General features: G+C 39.8%; 1 protein-coding gene across 1 annotated transcript in view; it reads left to right on the forward strand.

The window, feature by feature from the left end:
- The window catches only part of KDM1A (lysine demethylase 1A), a 47029-nt gene that overhangs the window by 1687 nt on the left and 33668 nt on the right, over window positions 1-11674 (forward strand). The window contains exons 3-4 of the mRNA XM_009286639.2: window positions 2673-2838; window positions 8230-8289. Coding sequence (XP_009284914.2) covers window positions 2673-2838; window positions 8230-8289 — 226 coding nt within the window. The remainder of the gene's footprint in view (window positions 1-2672; window positions 2839-8229; window positions 8290-11674) is intronic.

The raw sequence follows: 11674 nt of genomic DNA on the forward strand, positions 1-11674 counted from the left end.
CCCGGGACCGCTCCCTGCCTGGGGGCGCTGGGCTGAGCGGGGTCCCCGGCCTGATCGGGCTTTACCGGGCGGCGCTGGTGTGTGGGGTGCGGGAGCTGCGCCGGGGAGGCGAGCCCTCCTCCGGGATGAACGTGCAGATGCGCAGGAAGCTAATGTGGGATAAGTATTGTCACAGCTCACCTTCGTCAGGTCTGGGGAGAACTCGTGCACTTCCACAAAGGAGAGCAGTTTGCGACAGTCCTCGGAACTTCGTAGGGCTTTCTGGTCAGATACCGAGCAGTAAAAAAAATCCCAAAACACCCAAACATTGCATCTGAGTTCATATGATCTTACATTTTCATGAGCACATTCATGTTGTTACTAGGGGTATATAGATGCAGCTTCTCTTGAGGCTTATGTGCATAGAGTGATGCCGGTATTGCAAGGCTGTGAAAGTGATGGCCACACTCAGTCCACTGTTCTTCAGCTTCCCTCAGTTGGTGTTGGAGAGTTGAGCCAATGCTGTGTTAAGGGTGAGATTTAGCAAAGAAATCTAAGGGCCATGAACAGCTTCCAGTAATTTGGGCCTGTGGTATGTAATTCTCATATGTTATTCTGAACATCTGAGAACATTACCTTTTTTTTGTGAAACTTTTTCTTGGAAACCTTGTCACAGAAGACTTTGAAGATCTTGGCTGTGCCCAAAGGTGGGTGTGTTTGATATGGAAGCTGAAATTATTTTTAAGAACTCTGTCTGTTGTACTGTAGCTGTGGCATTGAATGTCTTGCTCTTCAGAGCTCTTATGTGATGTGATAGCTGGACTGGACCTTTGCATATAGGAATTGTTGGGTAGGTCAATCTGGTGCATCTTTTAAACTGAAAGAGGGTAGATGTAGATTGGACATAAGGAAGAAATTTTTTATCGTGAGGGTGGTGAGACACTGGAACAGGTTGCCCAGAGAAGTTGTGGATGCCCCATCATTGGAAGTGTTCAGGGTCAGGTTGGACGGGGCTTTGAGCGACCTGATCTATTGGGAGATGTCCCTGCCCACGGCAGGGGGGTTAGACCAGATGATCTTTAAAGGTCCCTTCTGACCCAAACCATTCTGTGATCTTCAGAGGCAGCATACCTGGGTTTTACTTGCTTTATAGTGGTCTGTTAACAAGTAGGAATTAGTGCACTATCTATGGGTTGTATTTCGGTGATGTTTCTCTGCATTGACAATACCCATTTGCTAAGGGCGTTAATCTCTTTTAACACAGTATATCCCCATGATCACTTCAGGCTAGCACAAGGTCGCCTTTCTGCGAAAGTTTGTGGTGTGAACTCAGTTGGGGAGGATATCCAGGTTAAAAATAAACCTAGGAAAAAGCTTAGTTTTTTATTGGACTTGATTGTTCTCTGAAAGTTGTGTGAGCTCAAGAAGGATGGGAGACTTCAGAAGGCCTTGGGGCAGAACTAGTTTGTGTTGGTTTCAAATACTTGTGTTACTATACTTACGATGCTGTGGGATCATTGTAACTTGCTTCAGAGTGGGAGTTCACAAAAGATCCTGGTGGTGCAACATTTGCTCAACAGCGTGAAAATCTGAATGTGCTGGACAGGATGGAATGTAAATATTTGAAAGATAGCAGATCATGGAGTGTGTTAGTGTTTTACTGAATTTAGGCTTTCCTATACACAGGCTTCCTAATGCTACTTTGAATCATGCCCATTAATACCCTTTCTTAATGATTGAACTTCAACTGTGAAAGATTTGTCATTCTTTTGATGAGAAATGCAGAGTTGCTTTTGTCGTCTCATGGTAGAAGCTGACCTGTGGGATGTTGGAGGTACGCTAGCTGCTTTCTTTTTATTTTTCCCATAGCTGCATATGTTGTGAGAAGGGCTTTTTTCCTTTCCAGTAGGTGGAGAAATTCAATAGCAATACACAAAGCTTTCTTACTTTGGAAAACAGCTTGGTTTATTAAACAGTGTGAGATGCAGCCCTTCTAGGTTATTTCTTGGGGTTTCCATGTTCCTTTAAGTTGGAGCGAGACTTTTTAGCTGGTAGTATTATTTATTTTTACTGGAGAACAGAACAAAGCATATATGGCAATAAAGTTGGTGGGGTGTTTTTTGGTGTTTGTTTTGGTTTGGTTTGGTTTTTTGTTCTTGTGTTGAGCCAGTAGTGTGACCATCCTGGAGAGGAGGCAAATGTGATCCTCTGTACCAGGGCAAGATGGAATCTTTGTGCAGTTCTGGTCACCCATGTTTGACAGATAAATTCAAGTTGGAACATATGGATTGGACACAGAGGCAATTTCTTATCCCTGAGTTTGACAGGGAGGTGAAGGAAGGGAAGAAAACTAGAGAGGTTAAATGATGATATAACAAATACACATAAACTGGGATTGATATGAGTAGATAGTTCTTACTATTAGACAGTTGGGTACTGAAGACACTTTTTTTGTTAGTGGAGGTAAAAATAATGTGGAACTTTTTAAGCTGTTGATTTTATAACATGGTAGCTGTAATAAGACTCTGGACAAGGTAACTCAGGCCTTTTCTTTGAGCTGTAAGCAATTTTGTTGCTCGCAATGTTCATTTTAGTAGTGAGACTTACAGACATCTTCAGTTCTCATCATCCTCTGTTCTCCTTTTTACAGGTGGAGTATAGAGAGTGTTTATCCTCCGTTCTCCTTTTTACAGGTGGAGTATAGAGAGATGGATGAGAGTCTTGCAAACCTGTCAGAAGATGAGTATTACTCTGAAGAAGAGAGAAATGCTAAAGCTGAGAAAGAGAAAAAACTACCACCACCACCTCCACCAGCTCCTGCAGAAGAAGAGAATGAAAGTGAGCCGGAGGAGCCATCTGGTGAGTAAAGAGAGACCTTCTCTGACACTGCTTACTTGTTTTATTGCCAGAAATTAAGCGGGGTCAGGTGCAGCATCATGAATCCTGTGTCTGGTTTTGATCTGGTTTTGAATGATTGTTCTACAGTGTTTTCTTTGCTGGCCCCATATGTGGAAGGAGGGGAAAAATGCAGAAGAGCAGCCTGATAAAGATGGGAATATGCATGATCTAATTCCACACTAAACCAAACCTGTCATACTAGATTCTCATGATCCTTACTGACTTGTTTTTGGAAGCTTATTGACCAGAGTAGCCCCTTTGGCACTTAGCTGCCATGCCTGCTCGTGTACCAACATTCACTTACTCCTCTGAGAGAAAAAAGGTTAGATTTGCTCGGGGGGGTTGCTATGCAGGAGAACAGATTTAATCTACAGTGATTCCTGTGGCTTTAAACTGTGACTCTAATCGTAAGTTCTGGTTGGATACTGTTTGCTTAAACTTCAGTGCTTTCCTCATTACCTTTGACAGAGTTGTAAAGCTTCACTTTACCTTGGAAGTTTTTTGGTCAGTCTTGTTCAGGAAGCAGCTTTTGAAATTTATGGTATTAGCAGTACCCTGTCCATTCTTTACCTCTGTTGTGTTTACAGCTACCACCATTAGTTAGGTCTGGTGTTGGTGTATCACTCTACTATCTACAAAATTGTGCTTTCGCAAAGTTTAGCTCTCGGAGAGATTTCATGATATGATGTGTGCGCTAGTTGGTTTTAGGCAATAGCTGAAATCGAGTAGTTGAACTTTTGCTGGTTCATCACTGATGTGAATAACTTAGTCTTCAGTTCTACTGCTCTTAATTGGTTTCTTTTTGGCTGGCAGGTTTGAGAATGTAGACAATAGGACTGACGTCAGTTTGGGGGTACTTACCTTCAGTTTCAGAAAATATGTTAAAAGCCACAATTGTGTTTTATCTCTTAGGATTTGCCCCTGTAATCTCCCCTCAGTTGCGGCTGTTGGCTCCTGGCTTGATACAGGAATACTGTAGCTCATACGCTTGACTGAAATATTTGCAATGATAAAAATCCTCCCCGCCCCTAGTTGTAGCTGATCTATCAAAAATGGAATTTTAATAGGTGTAATTAAACAAGTATCTTAAGTTTACTATTTAATTTAGCTTAGACTTGGGGTCTAATCCTTGAGACCTAATATTAATACACTTTTGATATTTCTCAGATGCCATTTTGTGCTTCTAAGAATGATTATTGAAATGAGTTTGAGGCATAATCAGTGAAGTAGTGTTTTATCCCATGAAGGAAGAAACGGGGAAGATAGGCAGTGATAGACTCATGCTATTCTATATACACAACAGTCTGTTAAGCAGTTATTCTGCAAGCACTGTATTTAGTTGTCTAAATACAACCAATTTTAAAACAGGCTATATCTAGCTGCCTAGAAATAAGTAGATTTCAGGTCATCATATCCTTTCTCCATTCCTAGAAATCCTGTGAAATGCATGAAGCAGTGATGTAGGAAGATGACAAATTTTCAGTTGTCATTCCATAGCTAGTCTTGTTGTATTTTTAAAGGCTTCTGAAACTATATGCATTGGTGGATCTCTCTATCTTTCCATGAAGGAAGAAACGGGGAAGATAGGCAGTGATAGACTCATGCTATTCTATATACACAACAGTCTGTTAAGCAGTTATTCTGCAAGCACTGTATTTAGTTGTCTAAATACAACCAATTTTAAAACAGGCTATATCTAGCTGCCTAGAAATAAGTAGATTTCAGGTCATCATATCCTTTCTCCATTCCTAGAAATCCTGTGAAATGCATGAAGCAGTGATGTAGGAAGATGACAAATTTTCAGTTGTCATTCCATAGCTAGTCTTGTTGTATTTTTAAAGGCTTCTGAAACTATATACATTGGTGGATCTCTCTATCTTTGTCTTTATTAATGCAGGCGTCAAGAGCATCAGGTCATCTTATGCTGGCTGTTAAAGTGCATTGAAACTTCTAATTCAAACAACCGTTAGCAGGAAGAGACGTGGAGTCTGCTGTATATAGAAGCAATGTTTATAACTGAGGTTTTCTCTCTCTGTCACTTCTTTGAAGCAAAAATATAAGTGTTCAATAAATATTAAATAGGACAGTAATACTAGAGCAGGATTGCATATTGAAAATTTAACAAAATACAAAAAGTTAGCTTGTGTATTACTGTTAACTTATTCTCATCGCAGACCTTAATTTCCTTTGTATGTTTAAAGCCTGCAAAAACATAGGTAATGCAGTAGAGGTGTAAAGCTGTCATGTTATAGGTTATGACCTTTTGTGTTGAAAAGCCTAATTGTGCAAGCTTAAAAATGTAATAGTGACAGTAGCTGGTATTTCGTTAGTCTGTCCTCACAGACAGTTTACAGTAGAAGGAGATTATTAAGTATAACACTTTAGGTGACAGCGAAATGCTGGTCTTATTTGGGGTGGGTTCCATTAATGTGTTCAGCTCTGGGGAATTCCAGATGTTTTGGCTATGCAGATTGTTACAGTCTGGATTTGCAAGATTTACTGCATGTTATTGCAGAGCAGTTTTAAAAGGCATAACAGTATTTCATGATTAAGATAATCTCCTTAAAGTATCTCTTCTCTTTTTTACTTGAGAAATATTGTCTGATAGCAAAAAGTTTCCAAACTCACTTTCATTGCTGAATGACATTGGTGTTGTTTGCCAATATCCCTTTTGAAATTAAGAATCTTGCTTCCTTCGTTTTTCTCCTCTAAGGATCTTTTTTGTTTGCCCTCACGAAATTGGATTTTCATTTTTATAGCTTCGTGAAGATTTTCTTTACCAGCTTCTGTCTTTTTAGTTTTGTCAGTATTCTTACTTTGTGGTAATCTTATGTTTCTAGCTGCTGTTTTCCAAGGAAGTGTGAGACTGAATATGATCCAGATTAATATCAAGTGAATAGTCAAACTTAGTGGTGCTCTCTGTCTTTCATCTGACTTGTCTGTTTTCCTAATTAAATTCAGCACTCCGTGGTAATAGTGTGCCTCTATTCTTTATTTTAAGACAGTGGATGACTGTATGAAGTGGACTCCTTTGTAGACCTTCTTCCTGTTTGCTGTTCAACTCATGGTCCGTTACTCTGTTGCCTTGAGCCTTTCAGCAGATTCTGCTCCTGCACATGTTGTGTGCAGCTGCAATAATTCAACGTTAACATGAATCAGCAGTCTGCTTGCTGCTTTGTTCCTTTGCAGCTGGAACATGACTTTCTTACGGGGAAGGAGACGCAATCTGCACTAGCAGGCCTTGTTTCCACACTTCTGTACTCAGACTAGGTAGTGTTTAGAATTGTGTCCAAGCAAGCAGTAATAGTGATGCTTTTTTTTGACCTAACATTGAAAATGGTTTAGCTGTTATTAACAGAAGAGGAAAATATTGATTTCTTTTTGTAAGTAAACCGAGAGCAATTTTGTCCCCTCTCCTCATTGGCAGTGCTAATTCAGGGATAATGAATGCCACAGGCTGATGTCAGCATCTTTTCAATTTCTTAACTTAGGGAAGGCACAAATGTTAACTTTTCCTGCAAATTAATGGCCTGTGCTGGAGTGTAAATATTAATGTTTGAGTTGTGTTAGTCTCTCCCAGAATGGAAGCAGGTCTTGTAATGTTCCCAGCAAATAATGTTCCCAGCGAAATAAAGTACTTACAGTGTAGGTGAAGTGAGGAATTTTCTCTTGCTATTGCAGATGCATTAGTTCATAGAATCCTGACTTTGGGACTTCTGAGGCCTGTCAAATACAATTATTTGTCACAGTCTCACTTGTGAGTTTCTGAACTTCCCTGCTGGTAGACTGATTATATAAAAGTACTGACTGTTGCTCCTCTATTGTAGCTGAGTGGAAATGTCTGTCTTGTTTCAGTTCCTATTTTATTTTATCTGTAGATGTGTAATGTTACAGCATTCCAGATGTTAATCCAGGTTATTGAAGTATGAAAATGTTTGGTTCACTTTCTGTGTCTTACTTTAGGGGTTAAATTTGTAGTTCAGATGAAATTGTTTTAAGTTAGTGTATCAAATTACATTCTGGCAAAATTGGCCACCCAATCCCAAACTCTGAAGAGTAATCTCAACAATTGTGTGTTCAGCCTCAGGTTAGACCTTACTCTTACCTGTTTGGAGATGACACCTTGAGCAGTTGTGCTCTAGCAAGTGACTGTTGCATTTGCTACCTTGACCTCAGCAGTTTGTTTTGGTGAGGGTTTGTTTGGACTTTAGAATAAACACCCAATTTGCTGACTATTGAAGCACTTGGCTTGAAGGAACCTTGGTACAGGAGCAGCTAGCCGAACAGCGCTCGGCCGTCTCTGTAGTGTTCCACGACTTCCTGCTCTCTGGAGGTGACGACTTTAGGCAAACATCTGACTGTGGAAGAGTATCGCTTATGAGCTAAACTCGGAGCTAGTGTCTCCCGTGAAGATTAGCAGCGTGTGAGGTGACCTATATTAGCTTTGTTCCTGCAGACATAGCAGCTGTACTCATCTCTGTTCTAGAAATGCTCTGTTCCTGGTTGTGTTGTAGTCCTGTCAAGGCTGCTATTTAGGACTTACATGCAGGCTAAGGTAATTTTGAGACTTCTTCAGATCTTTCAGATGAGTTCTTTGCCTTTCCTCATGTTTCCATCCATGGATACATTGAAAGACCGATGTCTTTCAGTGCTGGGTATTGATCGCATTACTGATCAATGGTATTGACATGTACTTGGCTTCAAAGGTAGTCTTAGCGTGTTAGAACATTGTTGGTGTATCAAGGGCGCTGAAGCCAAAATAAGTGGTCTGAGCCTTTCAAAAAAGGTTCCATCATCAAACTTCAAGGAAGGGTTTATGGCAAAAAAAAAAAAAAAAAAAAAAAAAAAAAAAAAAAAAAAAAAAAAAAGAATAGAAGAATAGGCACTCTTGAAAGTAAGAGGCTTTTCAGAATGGTTCAAACTATCCCCTTGCATATGGGGAGACTCGGGAGTACCAAGGGCAAGATTGTAAAATTCTTATGGTTTGAGATCCATAGAATCTGATGGTATCCATCCACCAGATCTTGGCAGTAAGAAATGTAATCTTATTATTCAAATCCTAGCAATTAATGAAGTTGATCATAAGTATTTAGCCACCAGGAATGCTACATATTGTGTACTTCTTTATTTCCCATAAGTCTGATGTAAAGCGTTCCAGTAACACGGATAACACTTTAGAAGTCCACAGAGTTTGGTGCCCTGAACCTAGGTTCCAGGAGATGGGATTCTCAGAAAATGGGTTTAGTTAGTTGGTGAAATTTAATACCTAAAACGCCAACTGCCGGGCCTTTATGTCCAGTATGGTTTAACTTATGGAGTAAGGTCCCTGAGTTCTCCTCTTTCCTTCCACAGGGCAAGCAGGAGGACTTCAAGACGACAATTCTGGAGGGTATGGAGACGGCCAAGCATCAGGTGAGGGTGGCGTTTGATGCTTGCCACTTAGTAGCAAGAGCCGCCAAGTTAGGGATTGATGCTTGCAAGTGCGCATGGGTGTGGTTGTCCAGAACTTAGCAAGAGATACAGGCGTTGTTTACCCACCTGTTAAAAAAGTGAGGGGTATTTTCAAATTTCAGTTGAGGTCTGTACCAACTGCGGAAAAGGACGCTAACCTATGTTGAAATGCCTCAGGCCGATCTCTCATCCCTCCACTCCTCTCCATGTTTAGAGGAGTTCAAACGTGCAAAAAGATACTTCTCACCTACCCAGTTTCTACCACCTAGAATGACACAGAAAGCCCTGGGCTTCAGCACAGTAGAGCTTTTTTCTAATTTGCTGAAGAAACATAGTGTGGAGTACCTTTTTGCTCCTTTGTTTTTGTTTTTTCTTTTGAAAGGGTTTGTGTTTGAGCTGTGTGCCAGTGGTTAGCCCAGGAGATTTATCTGTTGGGGAGATTCATAGTCTGCTTCTCAGTGGACTGGATTGTGAATTGCATTCGCCATTTGACCTAAGTACTGATGCTAGCAATATGCACTTATTGCTTAATTCACAGAATTGGTGTCTTTACTCCTAAGTGCTTAGAGTGCTACTGAAAATCTTTGTCCAACTCTGCCACTTTCGCTCTCACTTGAGGATTGAGGATTAGGGTTTTAAGCAAAGGAGTTGAAGGCTCCAGAACCTACTCTGTACCTCCAAGTTGCTCTTTTTGAAGCAAATATAACTTCAAGATATTCATCTGAGAGTGCATCCTTGCTGTTCTAAGTAAGGGAGCCTAGTTATGTTTTGGATCTTGCCACTTGCACAGAATTTCTGACTATTATAGATTGTGGGCATAAGGATGCATTGCCTATTTCATTTTTAGGCAGGCATTGGATGTTTGGAAATTCTGCATATTTTGCATTTTATGTATATGCTCGGGTATGCTTTAGCAATTTTCTGGTTCAGCAGCCAAATAACTTTCCTTCAGGGTGTTTTTCATCTGCAGATATTTCAGTAAGTCTTTAAATGAGCAGCATCCCTCAAGATTTCTTCTGTGGGGAAGAAGATAATCAAAACTTCATCACATTAGTTGCTGATGCTGAATGTCAGGAAGTGGCAAGTGTGTGCGCGAATGTGTGTGAAGAGGAGATGAGAATCCAGTCTAGGCAGAGCCATTCCTACAGTCATTAAAGAGTTGCCTGCCCCAAGGAAAGCGTGTGTAGTTCTGAACTGGTACTCCGTTTAATGTGTTGCTTTCATGAAGCACAAGCAGTAAGGGTGTGGGATGGGGGGGATTTGATCAGCCTGAAACTGATTTAACTTTGAGCTGTGTAGTTGCAAAAGTAAATTCAAGGACATATAGTTCTTACAAGAGCTTCTGGTGGTTGGGCCAAATAAAACAATATCTTCGCTAATAATAGCTAGGCTTTTTCTAAATTCTGGTGTCAAACCCTGTTGTGTTTTTTTTTTCTAAATACTAGTGCTCATCCGGAGCTATTCTGACATTTTAGTTTTAAAGTTCAGGTATTGCAATAAAAGACGTGGCCTTAAAAAAAGCAACAACAAAAAAACCCCCCGTTGGAGTTCTTTCCAAGTCTGTTAGGAGCGCCAGTTTCTCTGGCTCCTCAATTTGAAGGAATAAATCGCAAAGCTTTTCAAGAAACTGGTGAGTTGCCTTAAATCTACATGTCTGAGAGTTTCCTGGTAGTTGATCACTGCATGACAGTCAACGCTTTTTAGCAAGTATTTGGAGAGGGCACACTCACTTTAGTATAAGCCTGTAAGAGAGAGTCAGGTTCAGCATTTCAAATCTTTGTTTAGCTGGCCATTCTCTGAAAATTGTGCTGCTGAGTTTTTTGCTAACACTTGATGATCTAGAACCTTAATTAAGATTTGTTAACATTAATAAAATATCAGAGAATTGGTAACTTTGGTTTGATTTACATGCACAGTTTTACAAGTTCATAGTTTAGCATATGCATTCATATGTAAATGTTTGCACAGTTGGTCCAGTGTTAGACTGAAGGACAACAAAAGGGCTGGGGAATGTTTATTACTGGAGAAGCTGAAGTTCTAGCAGAGCTATGGGTTTCTATTCCATAGCTGAATATTAGTGTCAAGAAGTGTTGCGGGTGTGTCAACTTTTCCTATTGTTAATTTCATTTTACTTTCTTGCAGTGCTCTGTAGCCTCTGTTACTAATTTCCTCTTGTTGTAAAATTCCTGTAAATGATTATAGACAGTTTTCTTTACCTTGAGTCATCACACAGTTAGATCTTCTAATCTTTGCTTGTGAATGAATTTTGTTAGCTTCACAGCCGTTTCCTTGCTTACTTTTTTTTTTCTTCACCTTTGGGATGTAAAAATGCTTGGAAGTTAAAGGTGTGTGTGGTTGCACCAGAATTGAGAGAAGATAATTCCTCTCCCCAATACAATGACATGTACCTCTGCACATGAACTTCAAACTTTCAAACAGTTTTCTTGGTTAGTGTAACACACTGCAAGCTTATATTTTCTTTGATATTTATTATACTCTTTTGAACAATTCTAGTTTCAGCAAATGATCTTAATCTTACTGCATTACTTGTGGATTTTTTCCCCTTGGGATGTATTGGCTTATATCTTTCCAGATTTAATGTTCTCTCCTCTGTCTGTCCTGATCTTAAGTCACTTCCTAGGACATACGAGATTTATATTGTTCTTGCTGTATTTCACATCTCGGTATTTCATTTTGCTCGCTGTGCCTGCAAGATTTGCTTTCTGCACTCTACTTGTGCTGTAGCACTTTATGCAGCTGTGTCTTAGTTTGTTACTTTATGTATAGTATAACATTCAAATGAGATTGAGGAGTGTAGAGTGCATAACTGTATTATTACTTCATTGCTAGTGTTTGAATTGATAGAAGTACAGGTGCCTTTATGAATGAAGTCTTTCCATAGGGAAAAGACATTAGTCTTTTACATGTGGAGCATTTAAAAGGAAAAGTCAGAAATCTGTAGTTGTTGATTGTAGGCAGCACTTGGGGAGGGGACACAGGAAAAGCATAAGTAGGATTGTATTTCATTGCACTGCCTGTTGTGAATATATAAAATATGCAAAAGGAGAGGTTAAGATGGGTTTCTCTAGCTTGAGGAGTTCAGTGCAAATGAAACCTTGAAAAGCAGGTGAGAGGGGACTGTAGGCATTGTGCTTGTATCTTATAGATCTTTCAGCTTTGAATGGGTTCCAAAATGTTTTTCATGTTCTGGTAGAAACTGGAAACCACACAAATGAAGGACAGCATCTAAGGCAGTTTTTCTTTATAGATATTATATATATGTTATATATAAAATATATTATATTATATATTATATTGATATGTGCCCCCGCCCCCCTTATTTTTC

Source organism: Aptenodytes forsteri, unplaced genomic scaffold, assembly GCF_000699145.1.
Source record: "Aptenodytes forsteri isolate BGI_AS27 unplaced genomic scaffold, ASM69914v1 Scaffold40, whole genome shotgun sequence".
NCBI classification, from domain to species: Eukaryota; Metazoa; Chordata; class Aves; order Sphenisciformes; family Spheniscidae; genus Aptenodytes; species Aptenodytes forsteri.